At 40.3% G+C, this 19,804-nt stretch overlaps 1 protein-coding gene across 3 annotated transcripts in view; it reads left to right on the plus strand.

Moving 5' to 3' along the window:
- STK4 (serine/threonine kinase 4) overlaps positions 1-19,804 on the plus strand; it is a 47,460-nt gene that overhangs the window by 1,708 nt on the left and 25,948 nt on the right. For 2 of the 3 annotated variants that reach the window (XR_003993957.1, XM_030502945.1), the window contains exons 2-9: positions 991-1,071; positions 1,909-2,037; positions 3,927-4,041; positions 4,588-4,752; positions 5,159-5,326; positions 5,888-6,025; positions 6,680-6,808; positions 9,086-9,272. Coding sequence is in view for 2 of the 3 variants with exons in the window: in XM_030502945.1 (XP_030358805.1) it covers positions 991-1,071; positions 1,909-2,037; positions 3,927-4,041; positions 4,588-4,752; positions 5,159-5,326; positions 5,888-6,025; positions 6,680-6,808; positions 9,086-9,272 (1,112 nt within the window). In the remaining variant the exon portion in view is untranslated. The remainder of the gene's footprint in view (positions 1-990; positions 1,072-1,908; positions 2,038-3,926; positions 4,042-4,587; positions 4,753-5,158; positions 5,327-5,887; positions 6,026-6,679; positions 6,809-9,085; positions 9,273-19,804) is intronic. The other variant, XM_030502946.1, reaches the window with a different exon arrangement.

A 19,804-nucleotide genomic window follows, 5' to 3' on the forward strand; every position in this document is an offset into this window, starting at 1 on the left:
GTTTCAAAAACTTGTATAAGCTGGTTTGGGGTGTTTGGAGGGGGGGTTTTTGGGTGGTTTTTGTGTTGGTTTTTTGTTGTTGTTTCAGACTTTAGTTGCGTGAAAATCAAAGAGCACTTGTTTGTGGCTCTTGGATGCTGCTTGTTTGACAGTAAAATACTTTGTTTTCATCTTATTTTTTTTCTTCTGTAGTCCTAAGCTGTTTCAGGAGGTTTTCTTGTTGAACAGCTCTCAGTGTGGTAGAGGTAGACTGAAACAAATGTGGTTGATTCTTGTTGCTTTGTGTATGGAATCTCTCTGGAAGCTGTACTGGGGACGAGTGGGACTAAGTGAAGGATCACACAGCATCCCTTCCCTAGGAAGTATTTCAGCTGACTCTTGTTATTAATGTATTTAAGAAGGATGGACCAAGCAGCATTAAGATCCTGAAAGATCAATTTCCTTTTCTTTTTTTTCCTGATAGAACTTTCCTGGTATATGTCCAGGCTCACAAATTAAAGATCTGAATTTCTGGTATTAAAAATGTACAGGTGAGATGAGTATTGCATCCTTCCTCCCAACAAATGTATCTCACACATACTCCAAATGCATTAGGGAAGATGATGTTCCCTTTTGCGCAGCCCTTAGTACATATCCTTCTGTTAAAGACCTTGAACTTTAGCAGGTACGTTCAATAGCTGCAAGACTCTGCAGTGCTGTACTGGGATTTGACCACCAGTGTATACATCCTGAGACGTGTTTCCACCAAGGAGAACTGTGATTTGTGTGCCCAGTCAGATCCTGTTCTCTGTAATTCCCAGTCCTCTTTTGCTATTTGATGTTAATAACATTCAGTCTCCTGGTCGGGTGAAATAAACTTAACTTCATAATCAATTTACTTCATGCTAAGCCTTGCATATGTTTAAGTGGCACTGTTTATTCTTCTGTTTCAACAAAGCCCAAACTGCTGTACAGTTAAATGTAATAGTTTCTCTGTTCTTTCATATACAGGCAGCTGAAGAAGTTGGATGAAGACAGTTTAACCAAACAACCTGAAGAAGTATTTGATGTATTGGAGAAGCTTGGAGAAGGGTACGTGTTCTGTTCCATGTTCCCAGTGTATGTTTCTCTAAGAACAGATCAGTGTAATGGGTATGTGTTCAGTGGTCTCTGATTTTTCACTTTTGTCATGATCCTGTTACTGCAAAGGTATGTACTAACATAGCAACAGTGTTTGGTTAGTAACACAATAAAGAATTTGTTTCCCAAAAGTGTGATATCTTAATCCAAACAGTCGCTTATGGCTCAGCAGTAGGGAGTTAAAACACTGTTGAAAAATGCCAGTTTGGAGTCGATAGGGCTCTGTGGGAGCTCAGGAGGTTTTGTAGTTCATCCCTACTACCTCCTTTGGAAGCTTCACAAGGCGGAAATTAACTTCTGTTGCTTGGTGAGACAGAGCAGCGAGGGAACACTCAGTGAGTGACATGTTTGCTGCCTTAAGCAGTTCATTTGGACAAAACCTGAGTTGTAAATCTGCCTGGATGCTGGAAGAAGCTGGAAATAAGACAGATAATATCTGACAAGAACAAGCAAACCTCTGTGACCAGAGCTGTAGTTGTTACTGATGCTCTGCTGGTACAGTATGCTGGAAAAAGAGAGAACCTGATTTGTTGAATTTGTGTAGATTTCCAAATTTTCCAAAGCTACAGGCAATGTAATAGTGGTTGGCTCTTTTCTGACCACCTCAGTGTGCTGTGACTTACTTGCATTATGTTTAGAAGCTAGTGGACTGATTATTTACATTAAAAAACCAAAATACTTTTAGCAGAAGGATAGTTAATTTTTCACCTGATGGCTGCACTGGCAAAAGGCATTTGCATTTTTAAAATGTTAATGTATTCGGTGTTTGTTTAATATTTTGTTTCATAGTTCCTATGGCAGCGTGTTCAAAGCCATTCATAAGGAAACGGGTCAAGTTGTTGCAATTAAGCAAGTTCCTGTGGAATCTGACCTGCAAGAGATCATAAAGGAAATATCCATAATGCAGCAATGTGACAGGTAAATGTGTACTGCAAAACCCATTATCGTATGCAAAGAAAATGGCATTTAATCAAATAAAAGCCACGATGTTGCCTTAAATGTTTTTTAAAAGGCTGGAGTTGTACGATCAAGTTACCTCGTATCAACTGAGTCATGTTAACTGACCATTTGGGTAGTGTTAATCCCAGCAAAGGTAAGACAACAAAAATGTAGCTTGCACTAAGAGCATTAAGCTGAGTTGAATAACCTTGCACTTGCTGCCAGCAGAGAGCTGAGCATGTGAACGGTTACTGCAGTTCTCCCCATGTGCCATCACTTGTTGAGCAGTGGTAACTTGATGGTGTGCTAGAACAGCAGTTCTCATATCCAGAGGGGTAATGACTTCTAAAAATGCTTCAGTATGGACATAGAAAACTGTTAGAAGAGGTTTTTTTGTTGGTTTGTTTAAGGGGCATGTGGACGAGAGCCACTAATGCATGACTGCTCTTGCATGTGCATAAGCAATGTGCTGTCACCTGCTTGGGTGGCAGAAGTGTCCTTCCTGGCCATTTTCTGCCTGTGCAGGTTCTAGTGCGGTACAAGCTGTCTGCTGATGTGAGCATCCCCAGAATAACTTACTGGCAGCTCTGCTCTGCTCTCTGGGTTGTCTTTGCATGTTTCTTATGGCAAAAGATGTTGTAATAACTTAATGAAGAGCTCAAGGGCGTGGAAGACCTCCTCTCAAAGTGTGTCTTAGGCTTAGTTTAAAATACACTATTTTCTTCTGGTATTGTGAATCTAGCCTTAAGAAACGCTACCTTTGGACATCAGGCATGGAAAGCCATTTAAAATAAATTGTATTAGCAGTGTGAAACTACGGGCTCACTCACTGCGCTTCATTCTCACTGTCTTTAAATGAAGGTGACTGGTGGCAGACAAAAAACATAACTTGAAAACAATTTGTTTGTGAAAAATCTTACTGTGTAACTTGGAAATCATTACTAGTTGTCTCTTTCGTAAAAGAAATTAAATATTAACATTGCAAGGCCTGAGATGAGACCTTACAGTTGTGAACAGCAGAAGGAGCGAGTCACTGGAGCCCCGATTAAGTAGGGACAAGATTAAGGGACACTGCACTGTGTCTGATTTGCCAGTTTCACAGTTTTTCATTAGAAAAAATTCAGCAGAGAATGGATTAAGTGCACTTTTGTTCCTTAGCTCTGTTGCCATAAAATCAGGAACAGTCTTTCTGTTAGCTTTCTGCTGTGCCTTTCCACAGGACAGACAGTTATTCTGCCCAATGTACTTTACTAGGTTGGTTGGTTTTGGGGCAGCCAGAGATCTGGCTGTGAGAGACAGTCTTAAGTTGCACTGGATTTCTAAAATACATCCTGGACTGAGTTGTGGAAACAAGTAGGTGCATGTGGTAGTGGGGAAACATTCATATTAATTAACATGATAGCTATTTTCCAGCGAACTTTGGACCTTATTTAATGTTTCCACTTGGTTGCAAAAGCTCTGCAGCAGCCTTATTGGGGACTGCTGTGGTCTGTTTCTCGTTCCCTTGTCCTGCCTTCTTGCTTGCCACAGGACTGACCTTGTTGTAATCCAATTCAGGGAGCTAAACCAGATTGAAGGCTAATCACTTCTTATTTCTATAGGATTTATTTTCAGATGGTTTAGCTCCCTGAACTGCCTTACTAGCGGGTCAGATGAGCACCACCCTGGGGAAGAGGCTTGGCAGGGCTGCAGCAGCCCTGTGCAAGTTCAGACTGGTTTGGAATACTTTTGATCAGGGTTTCAGTGGCACTTCAACTCTGAATTTCTAAAGCATACTTAGGGACTCTGCAGTGTACTGTGCTTATTCAGTTACGCTGGTTACTGATGTTTGATCTTTTGTTTTCTTTTCCTTTTTTCACATTTCATAGTCCTCATGTGGTGAAATATTACGGCAGCTATTTTAAGAACACAGACCTGTGGATAGTCATGGAATACTGTGGCGCTGGATCTGTGTCTGATATTATTCGATTACGAAATAAAACCGTACGTCCTTTCTTCTTTGAATGTGTAAATGGGAAATAGGGGTGTCCAGCAGCTCAGGGGAGCTGAGTAGTTTGGACATAGTTTTCATGGTGTTCAATGCCTGACACAACCATTAGCCAGAAATTGAGGTGCAGGTCCTTTGTTCCTCTGAAAGCGAGAAAGTCGATGACATTGATCGAGTTTTGGTTATCTGGATAATGTAATCAGTGGAGCAGATTTTGGTTTGTTGGCTTTCCTGAAAACCCAGACTGAGCCCAAAGTAGAATCTGTAGTCTGTTTGACTTTGCCTTGTTTTGGTTATTACAGGATGAGAATTATTAGTTGAGAAGGGGTTATGGTATGTGAAATATGGTACATGTGTATGCTGATTGATATCTAATTCTACTGTATAATGCTGTAAGTCACTGACCAATTTCCCATTAGTATAGCAACTTCTAGTGAAGGCAATTAAATGGCAATTAGTGAATCTCAGGAAACATAGACTGAAACACAATAGTGTTGCATCTCAGCAACTGATGGGTTGGCAGTAACTTTTGTTTTCTTTAGCTCACAGAGGAGGAAATTGCTACAATAGTGCAATCAACACTGAAAGGACTAGAGTACCTACATTTTATGAGGAAAATACACAGGGACATCAAAGCTGGAAATATATTGCTAAATACAGAGGGACATGCTAAACTTGCAGATTTTGGCGTGGCAGGACAACTTACAGTAAGTAAAACCAAGATGGTTGTGTACACTTCTGTTTATCTTTTTAACCTGCATGTGAGTATGACGTGCTTGTGGAGACTTTGAGGAATTGTTCCAAACTTGGGTTTTAGCACTTTACATCAACATAATAAGATGCTAAACCAGCAACAGATTAGAGCAGAGCTTTCTCTGTGAAAGCCTTTATACCCAAGTAATGGCTTGCGATAGCATTTGCTGATTTCTTCAGGATATCTGTAACTTCTGTAAGCACATTTCAATTCCTCTTTGCAGTTCTCTGTATCCCAGTCTTGCCGAGTCTAATAATGTGCATGCAAGTGGAAGATAATTAGGATGATAATTCATTAATGAACATTGGTGGCTAATACAGGTGCCTTTGCCTGGATCTTTATCCTGCTCTTCTTCTCAGGACACCATGGCAAAGCGGAACACAGTTATAGGCACCCCATTTTGGATGGCTCCAGAAGTGATTCAAGAAATAGGGTATAACTGTGTTGCAGACATCTGGTCTCTGGGAATCACTGCAATAGAAATGGCTGAAGGCAAGCCACCATATGCAGATATTCATCCTATGAGGGTAAGGACTGTGGTCTTTTAAAATGTATGGAAAGGACGTCTTGCTATTGTAGCTGCCTGAGTAACATATCAATGTGCCACCTGGCTTTTAATTTGTTTTCTGACAGTTGTTTGCGCTATTGATTAAATGAAAAACAGGTCTTTGAGAAGGAGAATTGCACGGGAAAGAAAATCACAATCCTCTTCCATTAAGACATAGCTGAAGCTCCCTGTGTTAGGTGTGAAGAAACATATTTTCAGCTGTATTATCCAAAGTGATTTTTTTCTTTTCTTTTTTTAATGCAAATACAAATTTTTTAAGACAAAAAAGGCAGATTCACATCTCTTGGGGCACATAATGGCTCAGACAGAAGTGTAAGCACGTAGTGAGAAAATTCTGATTTCTTGCTGCTTGACCTCTCTGAGCAAATTTACATATAATATTGGCACAAACTCTTCAGAAGCAGCAAATTCAAAACATCTGTTGTTTGTTAATACCAGTGTATGTTTGTGTGTGTTCATGTTGTATTGTTGGAAAGCATTAAACTTTGTTTGCAAATGTGGAATATTCTTCTGGTTTTAGGCAATTTTCATGATTCCCACCAATCCACCTCCAACATTCCGGAAACCAGAGGTCTGGTCAGACAATTTTACAGACTTTGTAAAACAGTGTCTTGTCAAGAGCCCGGAGCAGCGTGCCACTGCAACCCAGCTTCTGCAGGTGTGCCTTTTCTTACAAGAACATAAGCTCTAGAGAAGGATTGCTAGGGTAGGCAGTGCCACGTGTCTGTTGCGATCTTGGTTTCATTTCTTGCTGCTCCTGCTCACTACAGACTTTACTTTTTAATATGTCATTTTAAAAATCTTACACTCAACTTCAACTTTTCAGTTCTTCTCTAAGGACCAGTCTGACTTCAACTTTCCATCTTTGTCTTCTCTGGGTTGTTTTTTTTTGTTTGTTTGGCTTTTGGAGGGTTTTTTGTTGTTTAGTTTTGGTGGTTTTTTTACTTTCAAATTCTCACCAGCTCTGCCAAGAAACTGCCTCTTAAAGAAGGGGAGGCTAAATGAAAGTGATTGCTCTGAATGGTCTCGATGGTGATGATCTGTGTAATTGATTCTTGACAACTAAGCTGCTCAGGAAAGTGAGTGGAGTTGTGGAATGGAATGAGCCAAAGGTCTTGCAGCAGTAGTGCCTTTGGAGCATGGTCTTGTTTGGACGTCTCCCTCCTGTGCCAAACAGAAGTCATGGATTTTTACTTTAGTAATGTATCAAGTTAAACCTTAATTTTGATTGGAAGTAGACTATTATAACAATGTTTTATTGTTATATCTTGGCTCGGGTGCAGTGCTTATTTGTTTTCAAAATCCTTTTCAGCATCCTTTTGTTAAAAGTGCCAAAGGAGTGTCAATTCTGCGAGACTTGATAAATGAAGCAATGGATATCAAGCTGAAACGTCAAGAGGCACAACAGCGTGAACTAGATCAAGATGACGAAGAAAATTCAGTGAGTATTTAACAGTAACTGTGCACAAAGTCCAAACTCTTGCTCCTTTCATAAGGCTTAGCTGCTTTGTTTTTCGTTTTGGCACTATTTTATCCAGTTGCACTTGGATTTTATGTAGTTCTTGAGGTTTCTACTTAACCCAGTGCTTGGTCCCTGCTCAATCTTTATAGAGTGGGATAGCCAGCATGTATGGATTGCTGTTTAGCTTGTAGTGTAGCTCCAGACCTGTGATTGAATAGTCTACAAAATAGTGTACGCAGAAGACTTGGTATATTTTCCCAGTTGGATTATGTTGTTTATTCAGTAGTGAGAATTGTTCGTTGTAGATTTACGTCTTAGACTGCTCTCCTGGTATAAAATAATAATATCATCTGTGATGCACTATGATATAAGTATGTTGTGTTGTTTTACTATTGTGCTTTAGAACCCCCCTTATAGAAACTTTCTACTACACAAGAGCAACCGACAGAAACCTGAGGTGAGGGCATGACAAGTGTCCAGGGGATTGCTGTGAATTTAAATATGGGCTCCTTGTTTCAGTGGTTACAGCATGTGAATATGGAAAGCATGTTGAAAGCTGTTTTTTGAGCCTCTGCCTGCTTCAACCTGAATAAATGAAATGGACAACAAAAGGCATTATATGCCAGACCTTTTCAGAGGTTAGACTTGAACAGCATGGTCCACAGCCTGGATGCTGAAAGTGTTGTTCATCTAGTTCTCCAGTTTAGGACTGCCTATTTATTCAGTGTGGAAGTAACTTTACTGGTCATGTTGCCATGATGTTGGCTCTGACAGTATTGTCCCTACCCTGTATTTCTTGATTTCTGACTGCTCTGGAGTCACATTGCTGAGAGATGATGTCTATGTAGTGGAGTTGAATGGTCTCTGTCAGTGTGCGTGTTCTCCTGAAGCTTCTCTACTCCATGTCTGCTAGCAGAAAAGTGTTCCTAAGCACTTCCCAAGTGCTATGGAAACTTCTGCTGTAGTCCTTTGTTAAGTGATGTGTAGCTAACAAATCTATTACTTCCTCTCGCCCACTCATCTCCACATAAAATTACTTTTCCTCCATTAACATTTCATGTAGTTTTCTCCTCCTCTTGCTATTGGTTTTGAGGCTGGGAAGTAAATTATGTAGACACCCTTGACAGAAAAGATAAAATGCATGGAACACCAGAACATGGAGGGGTGTGCTTCTTCCTTTCAATGACATTGAGATGGAGTATTACAGCTCGATGTGCAAGACCTGTCTTTTCCCTCTAACACTAATACAGATCAGTAAGGCCATGGTTGCACATAATGAACCGTGAACTTTATCTTCACAACAAATATGAGTATCTCATCCAAGGTGAGATGCTTAGAAACTCTGCGTAAACTTAGGACCTAGGAAGTTACTTTTGTTCTTTTGGTTGGATAGCTGATCCACGTTTCCAAGAAACTAAATAGGTTGTGGAAATTTTGATCTTATTCTTCATGAAATCTTAGTCACAATCTATGCTTAGTGAAGCACACATCACCTAATGAAACTACCACCTCTGGCTGACTTCCTGTGCCAGGAAGTTGTCCTACCAGAATTTGTTTCAGGAGCTTGTGTTTTCCTACAGAATCAGGCTCTTGAGCCTTGACAGCAATAACTCAAACTTGTATAATATTAGCACCTGTTACTAAGTGGAAAGATAAGAAATAATTTTCATGCAAAAAAAATTACTTACTTTAATAATTTCTTTCATTCCTTTTAATATAATTTCAAATTTGATTCATTTTTACTCAGTGCTTCTGAAGTTGATAGCAGGTAAAACTACCTAAATGTTAAAGACAGGCTCCTAATCATTTTTCTTCAGTGTGCCACATGCACTCCGGACTTTGACCCGTTGCTAATAACTAGTGACTCCTCAGTGAACTGTACCACTTGAGACAGGGGTTTTAGATCAACTGTTAAAACTGGCAACATGAATAGAAACACTAATGACTGAAGGAGTATAGTAATCTACTCTTACAGACAGGTCACCAGGTCGGAAATGACATACAACTTGCATTGAGAAACACTCTGCTGATTATTTATCTGTTCTCATATTTGTCACGCTGGCAGAAAAGTATGAAGACTTTTCATTACCTGTTTGGAGATGACAGGGAGAGAATTAAGTGCATAAAACAAAATGTTGCTTCTATGTGTATTTGTAAAAATCTTTGGATTAGTAAGACTTGTCTGTATTCAAGGACACATTCTTCATGGGACTTCACCACCATCAGTAAAAATGTATTTATGACATCCTTGTACAGGAAGAAGATGAAACTGATTCAGGTACCATGGTGAGGGCAAGTGGAGATGAAACTGGTACCATAAGAGCTGTCAACACCATGGCTGATGGAGCCAACACAATGATAGAACATGATGGCACCTTGGAATCCCAGTTGGGCACAATGGTCATAAACACTGAAGAGGAAGAAGAGGAGGGCACCATGAAAAGTAAGAAAATATCTTTAACTTCTAGAATATTACTTAAGACGTAATGTGGGCTATGATGTGTATTCCCAATCTGCTTTGATTTTTTTTTTTTTGTGGTTGCTTTTAGTTGTAGGGAGCTAGAATTCTTAGGTGAATGCCCTCCGGCAATGGAGAAGAGACCCTTTCTAGGTCCAAGTTTTAAGCCATTCTTTTTAGTCTTGCATTTGGGATAGCTGACAAGTTGTGCACAATTTCTACAAGCTTCTGTGGTGATCAAAAACCATCTGATTCTAGCTAATGTGGCGGGGTTTGTTGGTTCTTTTTCGTCGGTTGTCTCTTTCACTGAGGAGGGAGATTGTAGCGTAACGTTAATAGAAAAAATTGTGTTGCTTTAGAAGGTGATCTGGCAGCTGAAAACAGCAAGTATGTTTCAGAACTGATGCCTCAAATTAAGGGCTGTGTTTATAAAATGACAAATACCTCGCAGGTTTCAAGCACACCAAGGCATGCAGTGGGAGGAGACAGCATGTCTCTAGACTTGTGTGTTTTTTCAGCGTTACCTTAATCACTAAGGACAACCGAATAAACTGTATTGCTGTTGTGAGGCATTCAAGTTGAAATCTGTTCCACTCTAAAATAGAAAAACTTACAAAAACTACTAGCCTTGTCCCAGGATGGAAGATTTTAAATGATGTGACGCATGGATGTTTGCTCAAGGACTGAAGAAAGTGCCGAGTTGGGGGCTCAGCAGTAGTTAAACATGACCATCATGGGCAAGGCTTGTTCTTTTGGCTCTTGCACTCCTTCCAAAGACTTCCTTGGCTATCTGATTTTGAACCTTCAGCTATTCTGAGAGAGGAGAAAAATTCTCAACGTGAGTTTTCTTAGGAATTTCTCTGTTAAAAGCTTTTTCCATTTGGGAGCTTTGTAGAGCTTGTGGAAATATGCTTATTTTGAGAGTGAAATTTCAGCAGAATCTGTTTAAAAAGTTTTCAAACTTTGGCAAGCACGGATTCAGCACATGAAAAACCAGATGTGTCAGCCCATGTAGCAGGTGGTGGCAGCAAAGACAATGGAGTGATGCTGTCAGGCTTTGTGGAACAAGGTAGCTCTGGCAAGGAGATGGGGATGCTTATAGTAGCTAAAATGATGCCCAAAGAGTGGGACATGTTAACAGCCTTAAACCTAGTGCAATTACAGTTTCTTTACAAATAGACAACACTGTTAGTTTCTCATCACCAGTGCGTATTGTTCCATTTCATGATGCACAGTAACAGGGGTTTTCCTGTCTGTGGTGCTCCTGCCCCAGCTACCAAAGGTGTGTAAGTAAAGTGCCTCTTCAGTTGATCTTCCTGTGTTTTAAGATTGCAGCGCTTGTAACACAAAAGCATCATACGAACTAGTGTGCAGAGATTTGAAGAGGTGCCTTTGATATTATCTTTTTTTGCAAGGACATACTCTCATTTTGAGTAGAATCAGAGTATAGCAGTGTCTTCAACATAGTGTAGAATCTAACCTCAAGAGGGAGCTCCAGAACAAGCTCTAAGAGCTCTACATCTCTGTGACTACAAAGTCGACTTATTTTAAAGCTTCCTTAGACTTCAAACTCTTAAGCACTTTGTTCTTCAACTGCTGCTGCGTCATGGTATTCGAAGCTGAGTATGCAGTAGAAGTGCCTGAGCAGCTCTGCCTGCTGGAGGAAGCATTCTGAAATCTTAGGTGCAGGTGATGGTTAACACCATACCACATTTGTGTCGATGGGTGTCACACAGTGGTATCCAGCACTCTCTGCTGCAGGCTGTGCTGTGTTTTCATAACTGGTACCTGCATTCCAAGAAATCTGATGTCAATGAGTAGTATTGTACCAGACTAAAACTTCGATTTTAATACCTCATTCTCCTCCTTTGCCAGTACTGTAATTCTGGAATTCTGGCCACTGCATAGAGCAGTTCTGTGTGTGTTTCTGGGCTGCACTGCAAGGCAGTGTCTTTGAGCAGCTTGCCCTTCATGTGAATTGCCTATAGCTCCATTTTTCAGCTTGCCATTTTGGTATTCGGGTTCTTATAACATTCTGTTAAATTGATTTAATGGTAAAGCTCATGAGCCTGCTACAGAATTCTCTGGAGCAAGCTCTTTTTGTAATCTTAAATATAAATGTAATAATGCTGTTTGAGGTTGAAGAAGCTTCATTGATTCGTATTTTTAAGAGCATTATTTCATTTGGCAGCTTGTGTTATGACTCACAATAAAATCTGGCTTAGGTCAATAAAAAAGTTCTGATTTTTCTTGTATGGCATTAGTAGAAGAATTTAGCTTCCTTACGTGTCTTGGGCTTTTTAACTGCAGGCTTCTGAGCTTGTTCTCTAGCCCTTCCTCCTACTTCCAAAAAATAAATCTCTGTCATCACCAGTTTTTGGTTTGGTTTCATTTCTTCTTAATTTAAAAAGTGTTTATAGGATATTGAAATACAATGCTTTAGATAGGATTGTCTTAGAAATGTTTAGCAAATAGCTTTCAATAGCCTTGAAAGTGATTCTTTTCATAAATCAATTGATGACTTTTCAGGCTCAGAGGAAAAGCATTCGTAAATCCCAGTATATTACATTGCAGGGGAAGTTTTGTTTTGTGGTCAATTGAGCTGTAATTCTGTTTGCTTAAATTCTTTCATTTGCTTGGCTCTTTTCTGGGCATTCAATATAAATACTCTGTCAGCATTAAAAATGTCACTGTGACATTCTGTTATGCGTTTTGAAAGCACTCAAGTGATTGCCTGAAACCGCAGATACTAAATTGCGCTGCGATGCATTTTACTTATAAATCGATTGCTAACAGATTACTTATGGATTGCAGTTAAACTATTCCAAGAAAACTTTGGAAGTAGCTGAAGAGCTGTAGATGAACAATGATTTGTAATAAGACATTTCCATTGTGGTTGAAAGCTGGAATAACTTTTGAACTGTTAATATGTCTGAAATAATCTTTTTTTTTTTTCCATTTTCCTATGAGAGAATACATAGTGCTAGTAAACAGTGCAGCATTTTTTACTCTTTTTGCTTTTTCTGCTTTATTTGCTATAGGTCTTCAGTGGAAACTTGGCATGAGTTTTTCTCTCCAATTTAGAGAGTGGAACATAATTTTATAATATAGCAGATAAACGTATTGCCTTCCTTGGACACTGTAATACAATCAGATCCAAGTGAAATACGATCTAGTTTGTCTAGTACTATAATCTGTCCTATTTTCTACTTTAAAGGGCCTCTTGCTTATTTAAGCATCAAATAAAATGACACTGGGAGAACACAGAACTGCCAGCAGTGGTGTGAGTTGGGCTGTCTGGTTTGGGGATTGAAATGAATGAGGGATCTGGAGATGGTGGAAGAATTGTGGGTGTGGGGGTTTATTAATGCAGCACGTATTCAGTAGTGTCTGGTGCAGAGGGGGACCAGAAGCTCTAATAACGCTGTTGCGTCAACTTTGATCATGTAATGTGCAGGTAAAAATCCTTCATAGTTTGTGAATGTTTAAAATAAAAAATTCTAGGCTTCAGTCTTATAATACAGTTTGAGGTGGTTTGGGTTTTGTTACACTTTTAACATGCTGACACTGCTAAGTACGGTTGTGTCCTTTCAAAAAGATATTTCCCCTTTTGGGGGGAGATTGGATTTAACTTATTAGCAAGTTAAATGAGCTAAGATGCAAACTTCACAATTTCCCATTAGAAAAATGACTTGGAGTAAAGCTTGTTAGTCTTGGTGGCTTTGTGAGACATCCAGTGGGTGACACTTAAACATGAACCTGAGAAGTGTTACTGCCAAGACTTGGGAAGCTTTTTTCCCCCCATAATTAACCTGTGATTTTTCAAGTAAAGCAATGACTGTAAAAGCTGTAACATGAACAGCAAAAGGAATATGGAAGCTTTATGTGATTGTGTTAATATTTTAATTGAATGAAGTATTACTGGTAGGTAGCTGAGGTAGTTGTAGGTGGTGTAATATCAGTATTTGTCCAAAAAAGTGCAGCTTCATATTATCCAAATATCCGATGCAGGTACTGTAGAGAATAGCTCTGCATCTTGTCAAGATTTACATCACGTGCATGTCAAAGATGTTGGCTGTGTTTTGCCTCTGGTTTTCTCCTCAGATAATAGCTCTTTGTAGCAGCTTCCCACTACTTAGTGTTAATGCCCAGTGGTACAGTTCTGTGTTTAAAATAAATTGGACCATTTAGGCATCATTGGGCCATTGAACACTCTTAGCATTATGCATTTAAATAACACGCTGCTTATAGAAACTCCTACACTGATTAAATTCTTCTCGACTGTAAGAAGCATTGTCCTGCTACTCTCGAGGTGTGAGGAATACAAATCTTCACAGATAAGTCTTTCAGCTGTGCTACTTTCTGACTTTTATCTTAATAGCATCCTTGCTGGCAAACTTGACATAAACAGTGACTGCACAGTTTAAGAATATCAAGTTGTGTGGACTGCAGACAGTGGTTTTGAGCGATGGGAGGTGTTGTATATGCTGTCACTTTGTTGTGGGTTTGTTTTTTCTGTTTGAATAGTGATAGGCTACTGGAGCTCAGTGCAGGGTGCTAGCAATTGAAATAGTGGTTCTGTGCAGACTGAAGCATGAAGCGACGTCCGGGATCTAAGTTGGATGCTTGTCCACCTTTGGTTGTCCTGAATATTTGACAAAGCTTTAACACTAAGACAGAGTTAATGATCTGTTAATATTTATGTTTGCTGAGACATTGAAATTGGAGAGGTGTATGTGTTTATCACAACTATTTTTGCTGTTCCTCACACTTTAAGCACTCCTGCATTTGTGATGGGGGGACAGAAACTAGGGGGGTTATTTTTTTGTTTTCTGAGCAGCAGCATTGACTTGAAGATGGGAAGTAGGACTAACAGAGTCCTGAATAATATACAGGGGGCAGTATGCTTCAGGAGGCTCAACCAAGAGACTGAGTAAATCACTTAGTAAGTATATCCACGTCCCATACACATGCATATATTTGCATATACAGGCAAACTGTAACCTACCTGTGTCTTCTAAGAATAAACTTACTTCCTACTGGATCAAAATAAATCCTGGAGAAAGCTTTCCTCCTGAGCAGGAATGAGAAAAACGCAATATAAATTCCTTAACTGCAGAAGTTTAAAACCAAATTCATTTTTACCAGCAAATTTTTTAAGCTTCAGGAAAAAAATGTTCCTTGCCATGTTGTTTTCTGTTCTCTCTAGATAAGCAAATGTGTTTCTGAGTTATGAATATAAAGGGTGTTAGCAAATGCTTCCTTGGTTATATGCCCTTTGGGGAGCCTGAGCTGTTACCCACAGTGTGCTGGACCTGACGACTGCATCCCTGTCGGTGACGTTGTTTCCCTGTTAAGATTCATCAGAACCTGAGCCAGATGATGCAGGATATGAAATGTTCACTTCTTTCTTGATGCACCTTCACATTTCGCTGTCTGTGACACATTCTGTGGTCGCTGGACTAAATTAGCAATTCAAGCTAATGAGGTGAAAGATGTAAGGTGTTCACTGAAAATTTGTGATGCAGGTTTCTTCCTCCATTATAAATATATAACAGCTTGCTTTGCTGAGTTTTTATATAAGAGATCCAAAAGGATGTAACCTGGTCTTAAACAGCTTTCATTACTGTGAGGGCTTCCTCCTCTTTCAGAAAGAGTCTTCAATTGTATACGCTACAGCTTTGAATGGGTGTTGGTCCTCTTCTCTTTAGATGATTTTCATAGAATCATTTCATGTCTTAGATTCATTAAAAGAGATTAGTTAGGATACCAAGCATTGATTTTTATGGTGATTTAGGAGCTCTTTCTTGATAGCAATACCTGTTGGGTATGTTCTGTTTTGATTTAGTTTGAGATAGGCCATAATTATGGGAAGACTTGTCCCCATAACTCTTCTTATCTATTGAAGCTTATGTGGTCTGCTTTTAATATGAGGAGATCTCAGCTTGTACTGCCAGTGGGTGAATTCATTAATGATGGAGCACTTTTTGCTCTGGTTGAATAAATTGGCATCTCTCTGCTCCACTGCATAAAATCACTCAGTCCTGATCATACTGTACAAATTACACTGTTCAGCTGCTAAAGTTCATCTGTGATCTCTTAAGAAATAGCCTGAAGCAAGTAAAACTGCAGTTCCATTTAAAATTTAATATTAATGAAGCATTGCTTGCACATAATCATCAGGCAGTGTTTTGTGCATCCTAACTACAGGTACATCTTCAGTCTTAAATTCAACCTAAAGCAGACAGCAGCTTACTGAGACTGCTGGGGACTAAGCCTGTGAGAAGTCTGTGAAAGATCTATGCTTATTTAGACCACTAAAATGAAAGATGACATTGGATGTGAGAACTCCTTAAAATAAAAATACTAAAAAAGGGCACGGAGGGAAGGTGAACACTGTAGAGGATGATGGTTTGAACGCTGAAGAGCTGAGGCTTGCTCCAGAACAAGTGCATATACACTCACTACCCGTGAACTTCAGCCTGGAAATGCAAGGGTTTATGACTCCAGAGAAACAGCAAGCCTGTCAACAGCAAGGACAAGACACCAATTGATTTACGACAGACCTTGATCCCTGTGTGAAAGGGACTATATAATCTTATATATGGTAGCAGAAGGCTGTGCTGCTTGTCCCAGCGGATCCTTTCTGGCATTACGGCTGAATAAAGGCAGGTAATAGCTCTGCTGCTTTAAAGTTAACATGAGTGCTCTTCACTGCATCTCTGCAGAGCTTGTTTGAGCTCCTGCTTGCAGGGGTGCAACTTCCTGGGCTTTGTGCAGGGTATTTGTGATACTTTCCTAGCACAAGTCAACTTAAACTTTGGTTTTGTTGCTCCTGACACCTTGTTCTCATAAACGCAAATATTATCCATTGCTAAGGCCAGTTGTCCTTATAAAGATTGCAGCCTTCTGAAATCTTGACAAATACATATACATGTTCCCAGTATCAGATTTTAGTTCGATGTTGCTTATGTAGTAATTGTTCATTGTTGATTTACATTATCTTCTTTGTAGATAAATTTGTGGCATGTTCTCCTGGCAGTTCCCAGCCATAACTTCAGCTTCAATTTTTGTGAAGGGAGGAAGTCTCTCACCGTGGTTTCAAGAATATGTATATTAAGTATTACCTATATAAACTGACTTGAGTAGAGAGCATACAAAAAGTGTTCTTGAAGTTATCTTATTTTCTCTTATGACAAGTATTGTGATTCTAGAATATTCACCCTAGGTAGGTAACAGCAATCTCTTTGAAGAGGAAAGACTAATAAGACAAGGATTCTTCTGCTGTCAAGTTTGAGTAGAGAATAATAATTCTAGAGAAAAGCAGAAATTCTAGTTTCATTACTCAGCAAGCTTGACAGAAGGACTTTGTAAATCCCACTTTCCTTTTAAAGGCATCCTTTGAAGCTCAAGAGCTTCTGAAAATTGTCGATTGTGAGAGCTAATTTGACAAAATCAACAAAATGAGTGCTTTGATTTCTGGGACTAGATGGTACTGAATGATCTGGTTTCATGGATGTTCTTTACTGCTGGGGGGAAAAAAAAGTAAGTAAATCTCCTGTTGGTTTAATTGACTGTGCTGTTCCTTCTCTATCATTCTACTTTCTCTGCGGCATGGAAATACAAATGGCCTGAAGGCTTTCCACACCTTTGTCATCTTTTGCTTGATGTAAGGCAGTATGTTGCAGTCAGCCACTAAGACTGACCTCTTCATTCCCTCCAGTATTCAGACTGGTGACATTTTTGGGAAGGGAGCACATTGTTGTTTAAGTTTTTCTTTAAAACTTGCCCTTGCTGTAGCCTGGCAGAGGAGAGGCTTAGTATGCTGAGGCCGCTGGCTGTTGCTGATGTTGCCTCGCTGGCTTTTTGCAATGCCCTGCATCTGTCAGGTGTCTTTTGTCTCATCTGGACTGTTTGTGCTTTGGGTAAGGACTGTCCCATCTTTTGTGGTACCACATGCAGTTGGACTTTCCTTTCAAATGCTGAAGGGGTACACTGAAGTTGGTAGTAAGCTTAACGTGATGCTCCTTTAAAAATCAAAATCTAAGGGGATATTTGTTCACAATTTACAGCATTCTCTACCTTTGGACCAACCCATTTCACATCTTGTTCTGTTCTCATGCACAATAATACTGGTGTTCTTAGACTTTTCTAAACACGACTTTCTACCAGGCAGCACTTGTGAGTTTCCGTGGAGGGCTCCTGCCAGTGCCTGTGGCTCCCTACAGCCAACCCAAACCTGCAATTCTGCAGTCAGCTGGACAGGCTCCAGCAGAGCTGTGGTGTTCCATTTGTGTAATTAATACAGCTCCTAAACGATGACTGCATATCTGAATGGTAGACCATTAATGGCTCCAGGGAGTTCTCATGGCTCATCCTTGTAGGCAACTCTTTAAGTTCCAAAATAAATGCATGATGAAGCCTTTCTTGTGACTGCAGGGTGACCTTCTCAAAAAGGCTCTTCTCTGCCACAGCTGTGATCTCACTTTCTGTCAAACCTTCATATTTTAGTCTAACCCTATAAAACCAGGAAGCTAAATGCTTTTTGGCACGGACACATTTAGTGCTCTGTCATCTTTCAGCAGCATCTGCTTCTGCAAATAGCAGTGATCGATTTTTGTCTTCGGCTGCCTGTTATCCAAATCTTAAAGATATAGCAGTGTGATTCTTGTGTTGAATTAATAGCAGATCATCTTTGGAAAGATGACACTGATGTTAAGTGCCAACATTAACGAAATGATATCAAGTCGTGCTGGGCTGATAATTGATTTGCTATAATGTCTTTCTGTCTCCAGAAGTGTTTCTGTTGGTCTTGCTGCATACTCACCCCTACTGAGATCATAGCAGCAACTACAGCTTCAGACATCTTAAATCTGTATTCTGGCTATTTTTAATTTTATCTTTTTTTTTTCCCCCATTTTTTTGTCAGTTAGCAATCTCTATTTTAATCAGTTCAAACAAAAACCAAACCAACACTAAAGATGCAGTGTTACATGTTGATGTGTAGAAATGTACTAAAATTAGTGACTAAATGTACTAAAATTGGTGACTAAATGTACTGAAATTGGTGACTAAACGTTTCAAGTGCCTGAGGTGAGTGCAGGGTTAGAGGTGTCTGACAGGGGGTGTGAGGGATGTTAGTCACAGCTTGGCAGGGACCTCTGAAGGTTATCAGTCTGCTTCCCTGTGCCATGGCTGGAACCAGGTGCAGTGGTGCTCGCAGCCTTGCATAGTCATTTCAGCCCTGCGGTATTGCACAACCATTCCTGTGTGGAAACTTTCTTCAGCCGAGTTGCCCTCGCTACAGTTCAAATCCTTCCTCTCATCCTTTGCCCGCTGATAGCAGGGCCCATTGAGGTGGGAGACCACAGTGGAGCCTCTCCTGCCCTCCCCATGCTGAACAAACCCCCTTCCCTTCCACCCTCTCACCATGGTAGAGACCCATTTGGTGTCCTGGCAGCCTTCTGCTGCAGCCCCCCTCCCTCCCAGCTTTTTGGTCACTGGTAGGGGTGAAAATCCAGTTGCACTCTTCAGGATTATAAACTACCACCACTGCTTCATGTACTTCCTTTGTCTGTTTAGTTTCTGCATGAAAACAGACATTTTTGGTGAGGCACTGGGGTGGGTTGCCCAAGGAAGTTGTGAATGCTCCATCCCTGGCGGTGTTCAAGGCCAGGTTGGACAGAGCCTTGGGCGACATGGTTTAATGTGAGGTGTCCCTGCCCATGGCAGGAGGGTTGGAACTAGATGATCTTAAGGTCCTTTCCAACCCTAACTATTCTATGATTCTATGATTCTATGATTTTATTAAATAAAGCTTGGGTATGGCTATGCCTTTCACTAATTCAAGTTGCCAGGGGAGAGGAACCTCAATCCATCTCACTGTTATCAGTTTGATGCCAGTGCCAGCAAGAGCTGCCCAGAGCCTGGAAGGGGATTGCAGGTCAGCTGAAGAGCAGCACAGAGGAATTCCAGCCACTCCAGCAGCAAGTCAGCTTCATGGAGGGTCCAACTTAAATACCTATATGCAAATGCATATAGCATGGGGAATAAATGAGTGGAGTTAGAGATCCTTAGGGTGGCATGGAGGGTACGCAGCAGCCCTGGACTTCAGAAGAGCAGACTTTAGTCTTCTCAGAGATGTGCTTGGTAGAGTACCATGGGACAAAGCCCTGAAGGGAAGAGGGGCCCAAGAAAGCTGGTTAATATTCAAGCATTGCCTTCTCCAAGCTCAGGAGTGATACATCCCAACAAAGAGGAAGTCAGGCAAAAATGCCTGGATGAATAAGGAGCTCCTGGACAAACTCAGACACAAAAAGGAAGCCTACAGAGGGTGGAAGCAAGGGCAGGTAGCCTGGGAGGAATACAACCCAAACCGTTCTATGATTCTAGGATAATTCAGTGATGCTACAGTAGGTTGTTGTTCAGTAGATGTAACTAGTTGTTTACAAATCCTGCAGTTGTTGGTAAAACACAAGATGGGGGAAATGAGCACGGTTATTTCAAGTGACACTGAA

This window comes from Strigops habroptila, chromosome 13, assembly GCF_004027225.2.
Source record: "Strigops habroptila isolate Jane chromosome 13, bStrHab1.2.pri, whole genome shotgun sequence".
In the NCBI taxonomy this organism is placed as follows: domain Eukaryota; kingdom Metazoa; phylum Chordata; class Aves; order Psittaciformes; family Psittacidae; genus Strigops; species Strigops habroptila.